This window comes from Xiphophorus hellerii, chromosome 10, assembly GCF_003331165.1.
Source record: "Xiphophorus hellerii strain 12219 chromosome 10, Xiphophorus_hellerii-4.1, whole genome shotgun sequence".
NCBI classification, from domain to species: domain Eukaryota; kingdom Metazoa; phylum Chordata; class Actinopteri; order Cyprinodontiformes; family Poeciliidae; genus Xiphophorus; species Xiphophorus hellerii.
The window spans coordinates 12192932-12210377 of NC_045681.1; the positions used below are offsets into that span (position 1 = coordinate 12192932).

General features: G+C 40.4%; 2 protein-coding genes across 2 annotated transcripts; one reads left to right on the forward strand and one right to left on the reverse strand.

Moving 5' to 3' along the window:
- Window positions 1-4115: 4115 nt before the first annotated feature.
- LOC116726614 (elastase-1) lies at window positions 4116-8499 on the forward strand. The gene is made up of 6 exons (XM_032573396.1): window positions 4116-5369; window positions 5464-5573; window positions 6534-6628; window positions 6741-7021; window positions 7900-8063; window positions 8137-8499. Exons 1-6 carry the CDS (start codon window positions 5234-5236, stop codon window positions 8314-8316), a joined length of 966 nt encoding a protein of 321 aa, XP_032429287.1. The 5' UTR covers window positions 4116-5233; the 3' UTR covers window positions 8317-8499.
- On the reverse strand, window positions 8500-13074 carry timm23a (translocase of inner mitochondrial membrane 23 homolog a (yeast)). Its single transcript, XM_032573397.1, has 7 exons — window positions 12240-13074; window positions 12066-12124; window positions 11886-11979; window positions 11056-11140; window positions 10569-10627; window positions 10343-10453; window positions 8500-9177 (listed from the first exon to the last, which is right to left on the reverse strand). The coding sequence occupies exons 1-7, from the start codon at window positions 12346-12348 to the stop codon at window positions 9059-9061; spliced, it is 636 nt and encodes a 211-aa protein (XP_032429288.1). The 5' UTR covers window positions 12349-13074; the 3' UTR covers window positions 8500-9058.
- Window positions 13075-17446: the final 4372 nt, after the last annotated feature.

The following is a 17446-nucleotide window of genomic DNA, read 5'->3' on the forward strand; positions in this document are numbered from 1 at the left end:
CTGGACATTTTGCTGTAGTTAATAAAACAAATAAAAATCCAAAAGAAAAATGTCTGCCTACTACTGCTATTGCTTCAGTTGATCTTCAACTGAAGCAATAGCACACTGATATAAATCATGATATAAAGATGATATAAATCAGTGTACTACTGATACACTCATTGGTAAATGAGACCAATGGTAAATGGTCTCATTTACCATTTCATTTACCTCTGAAATGGTAAATGAGACAGAATAATCATTTCAGAGTGGCATGGTCAATGTTTGGACTTTTACTCCTGTTGATTCTAATTTGTTTGAGGATTGGAAATATTTAACTGTGGCAAAATAGCAAGAAGGATTTCTTAGTTCTATACTTTGAAGAGTTGATTATTTAAATGTTATATGCGTTTGTCCTTACAGGTCTGGGCTGTTGCCATGGCGAGGTCTGGTCGCCCAGCGTCTGAGAGCTACCAGTCTGCCTGCTGTTCGGTTGGACAGTCACTGTCCTCGTCCAGTGAAGTTGGCATTTTGGAGGACGAAGATGACCGGACTCCTATTTTCTCCCTTTCTAAAAGCTCAGTAGATGTCGTCACAGCAACAGGCCCTCCTCACAAGCGAGACCTAGCCTGGATGCGACTGGATCTGAAGCGCAGCTCCAGCACCAACACACACTCTGACCAGAATCAAGTGACGCTACAGCAGCTGCACCATCACAAGTGGCACCACAACAGCCACCAGTTTTCAGTCACAACTCAGAATGAGGACTTGCACAGCCCTCCACCTCTCAGTGAGCGCTGGATTTCCAACATGCATCGCTGGAGTGGCTGCAGCAGCAGCACGCACAGCCGCAGTAGCACTCCGGACACGGTTGTAGGGAAGGAAGGGTCCTCGCGCTCCTGTTGTCTCAGCCAGGAAGCAACCGGCTGCTTCACCCCAGATTCTCCAATGTCTAGAGTAACCTCTCCTCCTACCACACCCTCACCATTGATTTCCCCCTTCCACACACCTACTTTACCACCTCAAGATCATTTAGCTTCTTCACCACTAACACCAAGCACACACCGGGAGTCTGAGTACTCACCTCGCCCTCGGACAACCTGTAGAGACGACAGCAACTCCCCCGAGAAACTTTTATTTCAGTTTCCTTCCCCAGTCCAATCGCATGCAAGCTTAACAGATGAAGGACAGTGTGCAAATTCTGCATGCCTTGTTAATGATGAGAGTAAAGAATCACCCAGCCCCACAAACACCCAAGTAATGGAAGATAAAGGAGAGGAAAGTCCACTGCCAGCTGGTTGCAAGCCGGAGTCAAGTCCTTCTGCAGAAAAAACTGATTTCAAAGCCAAACTCTCAGGTTGCCATTATCTTCTGTCATTGGACCAAAATTGCCAGATGGGCAAAAGTTGGAGAACACCACTTGTTTCTTCTTTGAGTGACTCACGGTTGGGTGACCTCATGACGCACTTGGAGGCTACCGCCAATAATCTAAAGTCAGAGCTGCTTAGGGAGGAAGGAACGATGACCTCACAGCTGGAAATGCTGGATGCTGCGGTGCAGACAGGCTCCCCTTTGGGCTCCTACTGCGACTTTCAGAAGAATATGTCCAACTCCAACAGTGGCTCGCACTCGCTCTTGGGCTCTCCACCCGGATCCAGACTAAATCTGAAGGCGTCTGTGGGATCCCACTCCAACCTGGTTTCGCCATCTTCAAGCATGTTCCCAGTGAGCAGCGGTGAGGAGGAGGAAAAGCAACAAAACACCCCAGAATGGGACGCTACCGCTGCTTCTACACGGTATCTGGAGAGAAAAAGATCATGTCTGAAGGCCCTGTCTGAAGACTGTGATGAGCTTGGCAGAAGGGGCAGCATGAAGCAGGTGCTATGGGATGAGGATGGACTGACGTGGGACATTCATGGAGCCTCCTTGGACCCCGAGGAGCTCAGCACAGCCATACAGAAACATCTGGATCTCAAGAATAGCCCCCAACCACAGAGACGCTCCTCTAAGAAGAAGAAAGCACCAATGCCTCCACTCATATCAAACATGGTAACAACAATGGCCCCTGACACAAGCCCACCTGCAATGAGCATTAAGTGCATGGTGGAGGGTGAGAATCAGGAGACCCTGGAGACTGAAGCAGCGAGCGAGGTGCAGACAGAAACAGGGGGTAGAAAGCAGGAAAAGGAGGAAGCTAACTGTAGAAGAAGCAGAGAAGAGCAAGGCAAAATACAGGAAATAGAAGAGGAGGAAGGTGGAGAGAAGACAGCCAATAGCGTAAAGTCACTAACACAGGCGATTGGACACAGCAAGAAAAAAACAGTGATCAGATCCCTGAGGAGGCCTGGATGGTGCGGAGGATCCAAAAAGATGGATGACTGAGACTCTATGACTCTTGCACAGCATTAAAACTGAGTTTTGAAGAGACACGTTCAAACAGGATGGGGTCAAAGCCTTCCCACAGCATACATTCATTTATTTTCTATAAATTTGGTAGTATCTGCCACTGGAGTCAAGCTGTCCTGATTCATCATGTAGTCTCTAAATAAAGACTTTTCAGGATAGATGTTCACTCAGGTTTTATGCTTTTCTCTTTCAACTGTGTAAAGCCCTGTGCAAAGCTCAAGATAGCTGTATGCAATTGCATTTCTGTAACTGAAAATATATGTAAAATCAAAAGTGTGACAAAAACATCAAGTGCTAATATGTTAGAAACCTCAAACAGCTGACGCCAATTATTGTGACTGAACGTACAGGAAGATGGACTTGTGAGAGCTTATTTATTTAACATGATCTACACACATCAGCAGATCTTTTGTACTGAAGGAGGAGAAAACAATTGCAGTAAAGGAAAATCATTTTTTATTTGGCAAAATTTACCCTCACAAACAACAGCAGTGGTGGACTGGTAATCCTGGGAAAAGAACTGTAATACTTCAAACACTACTGATCCAGGTTATATGTCAGCATCTATATATGGTACTCACTATTTTTAAGGGAGACAAGGGTACGACAACTATTTAAAGACAACAAAAAGGCCAATTAGGATTCACTCATCATCCATACTTTCAGTATTTATATGCTTAATGTTTTTAAAATAGGATAAGATTTGCCCTTTTATCACTTTCAGGCAATGAAGTAAGCACAGTAGAAGTCTGTATGTATTTTTTAGACACCTATAAACTTAATTTCCGGTCATTCATATAAAAGGCTGGTCATTAAAAGATTTTTTCAAGCAGTAGCAATACTGGTTGTTGTGTTGTCTCTGTGTTTGTGGTTTTTTGTTATTTTAAATAACAGGACAGAATGATAATAAAACAAAGCAGAACTTTATTCAAAACTGTGATTTCATTATATTTCAGGGACATATCGCTACATTCTGTTTGTAGAAAAAAGAATTTCCAAGTTTCAAGTCGGAATATTTGAACAAGTTTTTAAGTTTGAATTGTAACTTGGAAATTTGGAGAAAAAAAAACATGATCTGTGCCAGGAAACTATTCATTTTAAAAGTTTAAAGCTTTGTTTAGAAGAGTGAACAAATCATGCCAGAAACTTTGTGATACCTGCAAAAGATATAAAATTTCATTAAATATTGGTAGGGTTGTGTGAATATATTTGTTAACCTGGTATTTGTATAGGTAGGTGAAAACTACAGAAACTATGAACTGGAATATAGTCGCAAAATTAAGATCCCTATTTCTAATCATTATGTCCTCTATAAATTGCATATTTGATACTCGTTTCTGGGCTTTAAAGCTAAATTATCCGTATGGTGCTTGTTTTTCTGCCTGTGCCACACTTTACCTCATTCACACAGTAAACACATACACACAAAGTAGAGTTGTACGCAAACTTGGTGAACCCCAGTGGTGAGATCTCACCATTCAAGCTCTGTCATTCAGATGAGTGGGCACATTCTCGTTTATTCACTTCAGCAAGTAAAGCTCTGCTCACCAGGGGCTTCGACTGCAGCTACTGTTGTCATATTTTTTACAGAAGTATGTTTGTGTGTAGATATTTTGTAAAGTTGTAAAGCTATTTACTAGGCATATGTCAACTACAATGCTATTAAAATGAATGTAAATTAGTAATGTCAAGAAACAAGCTGACATATACTGTCTGAAGTCTCCCAATGACTATTTGCATGATCCAGAGGAGGTCATGTGGTCAGGTGAGACCAAAATAAAACTTTTCAGTATAAACTCCACTTGCCGTGTTTGCAGGAAGAAGGCAGATGAACAGTGAAGCGTGGGGAGGGAGTATTATGCTCTGGTAGCTTTTCTGAAAGTTCTCCTTTGCAGAAAGCTATATATATATATATAAAAGCTGTAAACCATCTAAATATCACAAAAGATATGGAGGATGCGATTGGCCAAGGCCAAAACGAAACTTTCTGATCTGAAGGTAAACTGCTTTGTGTTCTCACCAGCTATACAGTGAAACATGGTGGCGGCAGCATCATGCTGACAGAATGCTTTTTGGCCAGGGAGAGGAAAGTTGGTCAAAGTTGAAGGGAAATTGGGAAAACAACATAATATTATGAATACTTTTAATGGTAAAGAAAAAGTAAAGAGTTAATGGCAGCAGCAACCCCTTTAGTGACATCATGTAGGAGAAAATCCAGCAGTTTCAATGAACGACAGCACACACAATTAAGTGCAGCAATAGCTTCTTCAATAGCTTTGTCCAAGAGAGAGATGGGATTAAACAGAGAAAGACAAAGACAGATGGATCATCTATAGGGAGGGGGCATAAAGTCATTGGCCCTCCAGGAACACCAGAGCACATGTAGCTTCTGCTGTTGACATTTCGCGCTGTCATGTGATGAAATTTAGAAAGAAACTGGACTGCAGTTTATGTGCTGCACTTGTCCTGCATCGAACATGACAAAGGTTACATTCAGGCCACTGTGTCACTCCAATCAGTCACGTGACAAATACACTTGTTTGTGTACAACACCGTGATGTCTTTGTCTTGCACGCATGTCCGTGTGCTGGGAGAATTCTATATGGATGTGAAAGTGCTGATGGGCCTCTGCTGAAAAAAAAATATCCCCTTTTTCTCAGCTGCAGTAAAGCTCAAAGCTACAGGAGAACTATCCAGCGCTCTGCTTTTGTTGTGACACTAACTCATTGTCGCTGGAGGATTGCTGTTGTGCTTGCGTGTGTGAACTGTACCTGTTTGCGTACATTTTGGTGCTGCTTGCTATAAATAGTCCCCGCTTGTGGCCCGGTTGGTGATTCTGTGGGAGACGATGGCTGCACCAGGACCTCCTCTGCTCTGGTTTCTGTCCCTGTTGCTGCTGCTGCTTTTGAGCAAGGCATCCCTGCCTGCGGCTGCATACACGCTCATCCCAGCACAACAGCCACAACACAAAGTCCTCCAGCTGGGTGAGAACTAATAAACTCCAAACACCAAAACAAGTCTTGTATTACTCATGCAGAAACTCTGTGGTGTATGAATGTGTTGGTTCTGTCCTCTTAGACTGGCCACAGGATTGTGGCATGCCCCACTTCAAGCCAAACATGATTGAGAGGATTGTCTCTGGAAATGAGGCCAGACCTCACTCCTGGCCCTGGCAGGTCTCTCTGCAGGTAAAACACACTGACAGGATTCTCTATTTTAGGAAAACGTCATAGTTTCTGTTTATTTACAGTGTTAATTAACTTTCCCCAAGACAATTTCATCCAGTATTTTCTTATCGAATCAGATCAGTACACTGCATTAAATTAAAGTTAATTTATTTCAGAAATAAAAATTTATCAATATGACATAACACCAACAATAGCAATTTAACAGGCTTTGGCCTACACACCCTGTGACAGTAGTTCAGCAGACAGTGACTGACAAACAGCAAAGGATAAGTCTTAAAATGTGAGCGCTAAAGAAGCTGTCTATTCACAGAGTGCTGTATCCAAATTTATTGGAAAGTTAAGTGAAGGGAAAAAATGTAAACAAGCCAAAGGCGTTACTCGATGGTTCAAAATCCTCTTTTCAGGTGAAATTTAATTTGACACTTTGTTTAGAAATCAAGGTTTTGTTAAGTAGCTAAAAATGGTGTAAAATGTAAATAAAATCAAAATAATTGCAGAGTTAAATGTCCTAAATGTACAACTAGGGAAACATGAGAAAATCCTAGCGATAGATATGAGCTATTTACAAACGTTAAGACATTTAACGTTTAATAAAGCGTAGTCAATTTAAAAAATACACCGGAATCATATCAGAAATAAAATATAGAATGACATTTTAATTTTGTGTAAAATCTAACATAGTTGTTAAAACAAGCATTAAACTAATATTGCATAACAAGCAAACAAATAACTGTTAAACATAATTTAAATTTGGTCAATTTAAATAGAGTTGCATTAAATTAAATCCAAGTCAGACACATTTCTACCTGAACTTTAAAAGCTGTTAATGTACAACCTAAAAATTTCAGGAGTTAATTATTGACTTTTACTGCTCCCCTTTTCAGCATGGCTTACATTCAAAAGACAAAAATAGATAAATTTACTAAAAATTTGATTGCACTGTCTGGTTGTCTATCACAGGTTCGACCCAGAGGAAGTAAACACTACATTCATGTCTGTGGAGGAACTCTCATCCATAAGAACTGGGTGCTAACTGCAGCTCACTGCTTCCAGAAGTAAGAAACACTCCTTAAAGAAACTGCAAGTTTGTATGAATTAAATACAACATCTGATAAAAAATAACAAAATAAAAACTGTGCATTTTTTATTTTTGTCTAACACTCTCAGGGGAAAAGCGGAGGATCCAGGGAGCTGGAGGATTGTCCTTGGGAAGCACCAGCTGAAACGCTCAGAATCTGCAGAGAGGATTTTCCCCATCAAGAGGATCTACCGGCACGAGAACTTCCGCTATCCTACTCACAGCGAGCTGGACTACGACATCGCGCTGGTGAAGGCCGGCACGGACATCCTGCCTTCAAACTTCATCCGCTATGCCTGCCTGCCGCGCAAGCAGAGCCCCCTCAAACCGGGGCACTACTGCTGGGTGACGGGCTGGGGAGACACCAGAGGTGAGTCAGGGTGGGACGAGGGACTCAGACACTGAGGAAAAGTAGGGCACTAACAATAGTAACACTAAAACAGGCAGATTGGATTTTGCTGTTTAACATTACTAGGGATGAACAACATATCGACATTAATGTCAGTGTTGGCAGATGTTAGTCATTTTTAAACATATCGGAATCAGCCGAAGTTATTAAGTGATTCCATCTCGTTAACATTCGTATGTGCGTCTCAGGAGGAGAAGGGATTCAGTCATATGATAGTGATGCAGCACGTTTAACTGAAGCAGAGAAGCGACGTGGTGGTTTCTTTCTTTTTAAATGGCGATAAAAAAGAGTAGAGAAATATATACAATATTGGTCATCAGTCATGACAGCAATATTAGTATCTGGTGTCAATATCAGTCCAAAAAGTTACATCGATGCATCCCTAAATTTTACAATGATGAAATTCCAACTAATCTACATTTTCTGCAGTTTATTATCTCTTTGGCATCATCCCAAAGCCCCTACCACTCTAATGAAGATTGAGTCACTAAAATCCTTATTGTTTGTGCATTAGGAGTGATGAGTCCATCCAGTTTGCAAATGATCCTGCTGACATTCAGAGCACGAATTTGAAGAATCTTTCCTCCAGACTCTGAGACCTTAAATTGTTGGCTGGATAATTGTCAAGTTGGCAGTCATGATGACATTTCCATATTAAAAAATCCCTTTCTTAACAGCATCGTTGTAACAGTTTCTTTCAAGATGAACCACATCTAATCATAAAATTTACCCGACTGGGTGTGTGAATGTATAGGAGTTTCACTCTGAAGTGAATTACTGACGTTTGTAGATTTTATTACTGTAATTAAAATTTTACTCACTCTATAAACACATTTCAGGTGGGAAGGAGAACGTCTCCCTGGCAGAAGCGCTGAATCAAGCCCGTCTGCCCATCATCGACTTCAAAACTTGTAAGCAGAAGAAGTTCTGGGGCGACCGTGTCCGGGACTCCATGATCTGTGCCGGGTTCAGGGACACCGAGGGCCCACCTGCAGCATGTCAGGTAAGGACTCCCCATCGTTTACGGGAACTGTGTGTCTGTCAGATGGCGTTTTTCATGGCTTTCTTCCTTTCAGGGCGACTCAGGTGGTCCTCTGCTGTGCCAGCTTGGCCGTGATCGCTGGGAGGTGCACGGCGTGGTGAGCTTTGGCCCCATCGGCTGCACCGTGGAGAACAAACCCAGCGTCTTCACCCGCACCACGGCCTACATCCCCTGGATAGAGGCGACCCGCATCAGGGACTTCTTCCTGCACTGAGAGGGCCCTGCTGACTCAGCAAACCTAACCTCTGCTCCCTTACACCATTCCTTTTTCCTTCACTACATTGTGAAGCAAACACTTCACAATGTAAATATGACCTTTAAACGTGCAGCTAGTTTTCATTTATGTACATCGGCATTTACAAGTTACTTTCTGCAATAAAAGTGATAAAAAGCTGAATATTTGTGAACATTTCCATTTCATTTTATTTCACTTTATCAAACAGCGTACTTGATGGAGAAACATGAAAAGTAAGCAGTTCCGGTACAGCTTTACAGTGACTTCCTCTCTCACAGAGAAGAAACCACCAACATACGTTTTAATAAATACAAGTCATCAGCCCATCAGGATTTGTTCCATTTTTACAGGTGGCGAGTCTTTCAGTCTGAAAATACCTCGTCTGGACCACACACCGGGTGCTGTCCCATAAATTGGCTCATTTAACCTAAATGTCAGCACACTCTCTCAGCATAGAATCACTGGAGATGGACGACTCATTCATAAACAATAAAACTAAGTGTCAGGATTTCATACCATATCCTCACTGATCGGGACTAACACAAATGATCTGGATTTCCAGAGGAATTAACTTTTCTCTCAATTCCCAGAATGCTTCAGGGCGAGTGACAGAGTCGGGAAAAGAACACCGAATTTAACTCAAACCTAGCAGTTTGTGGTTAAAGGCTGTGTCCTCCAGATACTTGGACCTAAGTATAAAGTAGCTACAGCATGGAAGAGGCTAGTAGAGCCGGGACGAGGGCGAGGAGCCGGTGAGATGATCCCAGTTGTTGTAAAGAGCATAGGCACCGGATACGGCTAAACCAACCAGACCTCCACGGGCCGCGCTCTTTAATCCCCCTGAGAGAAAAAATAAATGGAATCATCATCATCATCTCTGAAAACGATCATTAGACATAATATTAGGTGTTCAGTGAATGAGACCTAACCTCAGGATGGGAACTCAAAGAAATCTGCTCAGTTTGAGCTTTAGAGGCTTTCTAAAGATCATCTTAGAATCTGCATAATTATTACTCTGTCAACTGTTTGTTACAACATGCCCAACCTATTATTTTCGTCGTCTATGTAAATTTACTATCTTCTTGTTACTACCTACCACAGCTTTCCATCGGAATAGTGAATAATAAATTCATCTTTTACATGAGATGTCAAAAAAGATCACTGTTTGAGATCATTTACAAAGCAGGGAGAAAATGCCTCAAGAAAAGATGTTTCTTTTTAATATAAAACAAATATTTTTATATTCATAATTAGCACCTCAACAATGTCATTAAAATATAAACTAAAAAGTTGCTAATTTCTCTTCAAAATAGGAAAAACATGAATTTCCTGTGTAGCTCCTCCAACTCCCTCTTACAACTGAGGACGAATGTGTTATGTGAAAACTCTTAACAATAAAGATAAAATAAATCTAACTGAAGCTTTTTTATTTACTAAATGAACATGAATGTAATAAGTTGATCAAAGTTTATGCAAAACTTTAAGTCATTCATGACTTCCTGTTGCCCTGGGATGTAAATATGATATGATCCAGAGGCTAATTTCCGTTGGACAATCCAAAAGGAGAAAGACAAGAGAGCATATTCTGTTTCAAAAATAACTGGTATCTCTAGATGATGTCTCTGTAAAACTCAAGTATTGGTTCTATCATAATCAGGAAAGTTTAATTTTTTTAATGTTGAAATTATATAAATAGTAAGTTGACACACAAAAACTGCATAAAATCAGGCAAGTTTGCACCCAGAAAATTCACAAATAAACTCCAAACTCCTTCATTTAGCTCCACGTTTAATCAAGAAAAACAGTATAAACACTTTCAGGTTTCCAATTAAAATAACATTACTTTTCATTTTTATTTTGAGAATGGTTATATCTTTATAATGTAGATTACATTGATAAAAAATGCTAAAAAAAAAGAAAAAGAAAAGCATACTATTATAAACAAGATGACCTTTGAATCATAATTCAGTAAATTAATGACCAATGCCCAAGCAGAGACACCTACCGCTGGATTTGAAGAGCATCCCTGTTAACGTGCCAGCAGCCACCGTGTTAATGTCATCTTCTGCCCCTCTGGCTTTCTCTATCGCCACACCAAAAGCACTATACAACAGAGCTGCAAGGACATCAAAAAAAGCACCAGCGTTAAAAAGACAAGACTTTGCAAGGGCGATTTAAAAAACCTTAAAACGTTTGGTTTGGTGACGGTTAAGTTTTCATTCTAATCTTACCGACAGAGCCTAGAGAGTTGGCCCACGAAGCCCCCTGCCTGGTCACCATGTTCAGAATTCTGGTGAAGAAAAGGTAAAAACATTTAGAGGGGAAATGATTTAAGAGGAAATAAACATACAGTACTTTGAAACAGTTTTCACAGCTTTTATGTTTTTCATCATTTCCTCACATTACAAGCACAAACTATTGTGTATTTTACAGGTATTTTATGTTATAGACCAACACAATGCAGTTCATAACCACGAAATGGAAGCAAAGGGACACATAAAAACAGAAAAATCTGAAAAGTGTGGCATACACATGTAATCATTCCAATTCTCTTCAGAAGTAACCTTACGCATTTCATCTGCGAGCCACAATTCATGTAGGAGAATCTGTCCAGGGACAACTGCTACTTGTGAACTTCACAAATCTCGTTTTATGGAAAAAGCGTGAATACTTTTGCAAGGCAGCATATTCGATAGAGTGGACTGTGCCCATGCTTACTGTACGTTGCGAGGTTTGGACCATGCCATGTCTCTCGTCTCCTTCAAGCCCATCCTCAGACCATTTAAAGCTCCCAGTGTGGCTCCTGTGTTAGAGTGAGGCAAGACATTAACTCCAGTGTGAATACACTGAAACGCAAATTTTGAGTACAATATTCTCAACATTGTAAGTATTACTTCTGCTCAACATAGAAAGAAATTTACTGACTTCAGCGGCAATTTGTTCCCACTTAAATAGATAAGGTTTACAGATGAACAGCAGTGGTTTTGTTGACATTGGAACGCATGGCAGGATTGTTTTTTGAAATAAGCCGTCAGGATGAAAGTGAAGGCAACCGAGCCTCGTTAGAATTCGACTTTATTTAGACTCGACTTTGATATGAATGTAAAACTGCAATTAGAAATTAAATGTTCGACACAGATAGGATTAAATAATAAATAGCTGCACTATAGCAACAGTACAGAAACACCTTATTTTAGATACTTTTATACATTTGTGTTTTAAACCTTTTAAAACACAATTGTCCTAAATTATTCTTTGCGAGAAAATGTCTGTAAATTGAAGGATATACCTGCAATTTTATTTGAAAAATAACGTAACCACATAAACATTTCTGATTTAAACGCCGTTAACATTTTAACATAAGAATTAGCAATTAATAAATTTCTGTGATTTTAAGGGACATAAATTCAACCAAGAATTTCAGCTTCAACATTTGTCTTAATTTTTAGTCTACTTTGTAGATCTTTAAAACAGTCACTTGACTGATGTTTTTGCTAAGAAACCCATTCTAAGCTCCTCTCAAAAGCTGACAACTTGCTGTTACTCACCTGTCATACATGAGCCTCCAATGGTGAAGAAAGCCAGTTCAAATCTCCCTCTTGTCTTGTTGGCCCCTGTTGGTAAAATGAACTCATCTGTGTCCTGCAACACAAGCAATTTAGATTAGCACAGACAGGAAGAAAATAAAACTCAACAGTTTTTCATGGGAATAGTGAGATGAAATCTACCTGAACCAGGTAACGAGGGTCGACGTTGAGGTAAGGTGAAAGAGGACTCATTCCTGTCACTGGAATACAGAAGCAATCCGAAGTTTAAAAACCATCTGCACCACCCAGCATGTGAGCAATGTGACAGCAGCTAACATTACACTGTTGTTGCAGCTAGCATCACAGGGTACTTACGTGGGACACCGGCGAGCTCTGTGTTGGAGTATTCAGGAGCACCCCCGCCACCAAACAGACCCCCTAACCCCCCTTTGAATCCTCCCGAGCCCTGAGAGTTGTTGTCCATGGCTGTAACCCTCTCTGGAGACTAAGACTAGAGCCTGTAAACTAAAAGAAGCTAGCTGAGCCGAGGCGGCTAACCTTAGCAAGAGATGTCGTAACACAAAGTAAAAACGTGCCGCTGGATTTTTCTAACACCAGGAGAAAATATCCAATGCGAGAATATTCTGTATTCCAGGATAATCTCTCTTACGAAATCAACGTTTACTACCAAGAAACTACCGAGATTCTCGTGTGATCATGTCCCTGACCTCCAGCAGCACGCTCTGCCGTAAAGCGATCACCGGTAACAAACTGTTACGTCAAAAACCAAGACGTTCAAACTTAAAATTAAAACTCCCATTCCCCAAAAAATATTTCACTATGTATAATGTAATGCATACATATTAAAAGTCGCAGTGAATTTAAAGTGTCAAATTTTTTATTTTTTTTCCCTCTTCAATAAATTCACGAACAAATTTACGATAACTCAGTGGCTCTTTGAAACGGAAGCGCATATCTCGTTGCTCCGTAAAAATGATACGACAGCGCATCCGCCATGTTGCGAGTGGCAAATTCTTCTTGGATACATACTGTGTATTCCGGGTTTTCTGGATAAAAAAGGCACTAAAGTTTACGTTCTACTAATATATTCATGACTCGTGTATACCTAAAATTATTTATGCTGATTTTGTAAGCAAACAAACAATTCCTCATATTCAAATTAAGAAAGAGCAACCACTATGAAACTCATTGTGCATAAATTGTTTCTTTGATTTTGCTATTGGAATATTGCAAATAAATTTGTTTCACTCAGTTTGAGTAATCTTGATTAAAATATATATATTTTTTTGTTTTGCCAAAAATGTTCTTCAGTGGATATGAAATCTTAATATAATTGTTGTTGTCATTGCTTGTGTTTATTTTTTATATAAAATTATCAATGCTTGTCAAGTCATATTTATAGCGTGTTGCAAATGGCAATTTTTAATAAGAGGATCTATTGTCACAATGAAAAAACTAGAGTCCTAAACATAACTGTAAGTCATGATGATGCTAATTATTTTTGATGTATCTAAATAATAATTATTAAATATTTCATAACTTTGATTTAGATGTCTATCATTAATGAGCTTCAATCTTATTTTTGAAAATGTGATGGAATTGGGTAAACATGAAATAGTGCTTTAATTTAAAAACAAGATAGAACCTGATAATATCACAACTAAATTCTTATCTTGACATAATGAGATGCTGTCCTATAATTTCAACATAGATTATTAAGACATGCTTTTTTCAAAAAGGACAACTATTATTAAGCAGGCTGGTACTTATTCATTTTAAATCCATCTGTATGGAAATGAAAACTTTAGGAACTTGACAGATCATCCAAAACTCTGTGTAGGCATTTTCCTTAGGGGATACAGGTTTGTATTCCTTCATGTTCTTTCTCCTACCTGTTTCAGCTTTTAAACGCATCCTGAAAGCAGCTGTAGTTCCTGACATGCTACACAGGGAAGCAGCAAAGAGCCAGCAGTCCAGATGAGACGAGAAACATTGGGTCAGACTTGTTTGTCCTGGTCCTCCTCAGTCTCCTTTCTAATTAGGCCTGATTTGATTAAGTGATTTAGTTTATTGGGGTCCAGAACATGCAGAAATGAGATAAGATAGCGTAACGTGAGAAATTGAGGTAGAAATGCTCAATTGATTTAAAGACAACTTCCATATGATTCATTGTAGGCTTTATGATCCAACCCTCATTCAGAACATCCTTCCTGCATGTGCATATGTGAAGACGCAGGTTCACCGCAGCTCTGCCCAGGCGGACATCTGCTGCCGGTCAAAGGGACAGAGACTCTGAAGGAATGCAGTGTGTTGAATTTCACAAATAACAGAGTGTCTTATTTGGATGCGGCCATTGTGTGTGTGTATTCAGAAGGGGCCAAACGAAGCGATGAAGTTTGCCATTGTCGCCCAGTGTGGGTGTTTTCAGACTCTCTGGCATGATGTGTGAGTTAGTGTTCTGTGTTACTGCCCAGTGTGCCCACTGTCTTTCCCACAATGCGCCATTCAGCTGTGGGCCTCTCTCTCTGCTCTCGGATGGAGCTAGAACACATTTTGTGCTTCTGGCTAATCATCATCACTGGGATACAAACCACATTTCTACTTGTTGGATGAAATAGCTGTGATGTCATCTTTGTTATCTTTTTCAGGAACTTTTCATCCTCTCCCCCCTTGCTTCCTACTTTTTCTCTCTCTCTCTCCAGCTATCCCTCTCTCTCTTTCATTCTGTCTCTTTGAGCTCCCAAACACAAAAGACAGAGAGGCCACGACAGGACCCCAGTGTAAGCTGGTTGACAAGGAGACAGTGTTGGGTCTTTAAACTGCCTCCGAGGGGTGTGTGGAGTTAGGGGGAGTTGGCCTTATTTACATGGGAAGAGGACAAGGGAGAGAAAGGGGAGAAAGACGGGTTTGAAATACAACTTTTGAGCAGCTTACAGGACTAAAATCACTCCTCCTCCGCTCAGTCATCAAATATTTACCAGGCAGAAGAAATCTGGAGCTTTTCATTAAGTGAATTCATACAGTGCTGTGAAAATATTGATGTCCCTTTACAGATTTCTTATTTTTCTGTTTTGTTTGGTCAAAACCTAAATATATCAGATCATCTATTAACTTTCTATACCATGCAAAGATAGCCAGAGTCAAAATAAAACTGGGTTTTAAGTTGGGATTAATCACATTTTGTTGGCAGGTTCAGTGCAGTTTCGCTCGTCACATCCAAGCCGATTAACTGCTTCATTAATTGACTGAAGAAATCACTTAAATTACTGACATAAACCTACTGCTAAGGAAATTCGTCCAGAAGCACAACAACGACTCATCCATGAGGTCATAGAAGAACCCAGGGCAACATCTGAAGCACCGCAAGCCTCCTTTACCTCAGTTAAGGTCAGAGTTTATGATTAAAAAAGCAGAAGCAGACTGGGCATAAAATGGCACCCACAGGAGAGCTTAAAGGTTAAAACCACTGCTAACCAAAAAAGAACACAAAGTTCTGGGCCACATTTGCCGAAAACATCCTCCCCAAAGCTCATGAAAATGTTGTGTGGACTTAAGAGACAGTTAAGTTGAAGCTGTTTCATTATTATCACAGTCAAACATGGTGGTGGTCTGAAATTACTGTGTTTTGTATTTGATGTAACCATTGAATTCGGTTCTTTATCAGAAAACGTTTTGGGAGAATGTCCAGACATCAGTTAGTGATCTTAACCTCAACAAAACACTAAGTGAAGATTTTGAAGTGGCCTAGTCCAAGGCTGGGCCTACATCCAATTGAGATGCTATGATATGACACTAAACAGACCTATCATCCAAGAAAACCCCAAATCAACTCTGCATAAAAGGATGTGGCTAAATTCCTTAAAATGTAAAAGGCTTATTGCCAGTAATCCCACTTAATAAGTGGAACAACTAGCTTTTCCTTTTAGGGGCAATCTTTAATAAATAGAATAGTTAGGGATGACTTTGTTTTGCCATTGTTCTTGTATTATTTATTTTTGTTTGATTGAATGCGTTTTGAGACATTTTAGCCTACTTCATGTGGTCAGCAACAAGTGTCCTGGTGAAGAGGCCAAGGTGTGGCTTTAGTGAAATTGAATTTAACTTTCTAAAGAAAATGTAAATGACAGGTAAATGATTTAAAAATCACAGAGATTTTTTTTTTTCCACTTAGGGCTCAGTTGAATAACTTTTTTCCCCTAAATAAACAACGTTAACAAAATGCTTTTGGTATGAACTCAGGCTATTTTTGTCTGACATCAAAACTGGATTTGGTACATTTAAGTTTGACAAACAAAATAGCCAAACTGGAAGAAATCTGTGAAAGGCACATGTTGAACCAACCTGTCTTCCTCTTTCTCTCTCTTCTATTATTTGCTTCACGCAGACACTGACACACACATGCACACAATCACACTTCAATTGTGAGCTGTGGGAACGCTGGGCCCCCGGTGCTGGCCGTGCTGAGAGCTGACTGCAGAATACATTACCAGCTGCTTTTAAGAGGGTCTCATTCCAAGAGAACGGGGGATGAAAAACAGCACAAAACTGGAGAGAAAACAGGAAAAGCAAAGACGAGAGCACACACACACACACATACCCACCCAAACACTCATGCAGACCCCACCCATTTTAATCCACACATACACACCAACACACACAGTCACACTTTAATACCCCCACCCCTCTTCTCGTCTCTCGCTATCTCCACTCGTGCTTCTTCCTGTCCAGAGGATTGTCAGCAGTGGTCACATTAAGTCCTTTCACTGTCCGTGATCAGGGGGTTGGGGTTGTAGCCACAGAGCAGGATCAACTCCAAACATGAAGTTCAATATCAGACCTCCCCCCTTTATCTCCCCTCTCCCACTCCCCAACTTTACAATGAAAGCAGGAAGGGCAGGGAGAGGACGAATGAGCCACCCACTGCTGCATTCACCACTGAGCACCCCCACGTGATTCTACTTTTTTTCTCCTCTTTTCTGCGTGTGAAACGTTTACATGAGACTTTAAAGGGAATTTTTGCTCTCAAACTCCAAAAGCATGAGGATTGAACTGTACAAAAAAAGGGATTTAAAGATGAGCTCAAGCAAATGTAAGTCACCAAGACATGTGTAGGGTGTTAAAGCTTAGTTTTTCCCGAGGCTTTAGGGACAGACTGTGATCCTGTCTAATATTTACTTCTGCAGATGTTCGAGGGCGAGCTTGCACAATCAATTTTCCTTCAATTCCCCGGTCAGCTCGGCCTTCAAACCTGCAGCTCCCCTCCCCTTCTTTTTTCTGTTAAACATGTGCATGCCTGTGAGAAACCATGGTGAGCTGGGTGTTTTCTTCTCTCTTATTACCCACTTGGATGTGTGTGTGTGTGTGTGTGTGTGATGTCCACTTGAATTGCACAGGAAGAAGAAAAAAAAAAACAGAAAAGGAGAAGTGGGAAAAAACACAGTTTGGCCTTTTCCCTGCATCTTGGCTAAAGAGTCCACTTGGTGTTTTTCTGTTTTAATCCTCTGTGAATCTAAAGAGTATTTGGCGATTAGTATGCAGAAAGGAAGCTGTTTTGCATAATT

Bases quoted from the DNA above. Each gene is read 5' to 3' on its own strand.
- LOC116726614 (XM_032573396.1), top strand. From the start codon at position 5,234: ATGGCTGCACCAGGACCTCCTCTGCTCTGGTTTCTGTCCCTGTTGCTG. The intron at 5,574-6,533 runs GTAAAACACACT...TGTCTATCACAG, and splicing joins CCTGGCAGGTCTCTCTGCAG to GTTCGACCCAGAGGAAGTAA. The intron at 6,629-6,740 runs GTAAGAAACACT...TAACACTCTCAG, and splicing joins GCAGCTCACTGCTTCCAGAA to GGGAAAAGCGGAGGATCCAG.
- timm23a (XM_032573397.1), bottom strand. From the start codon at position 12,348: ATGGACAACAACTCTCAGGGCTCGGGAGGATTCAAAGGGGGGTTAGGG. The intron at 10,454-10,568 runs GTAAGATTAGAA...ATGTCCTTGCAG, and splicing joins CAACTCTCTAGGCTCTGTCG to CTCTGTTGTATAGTGCTTTT. The intron at 9,178-10,342 runs GTAGGTGTCTCT...TTTTTCTCTCAG, and splicing joins GATGCTCTTCAAATCCAGCG to GGGGATTAAAGAGCGCGGCC.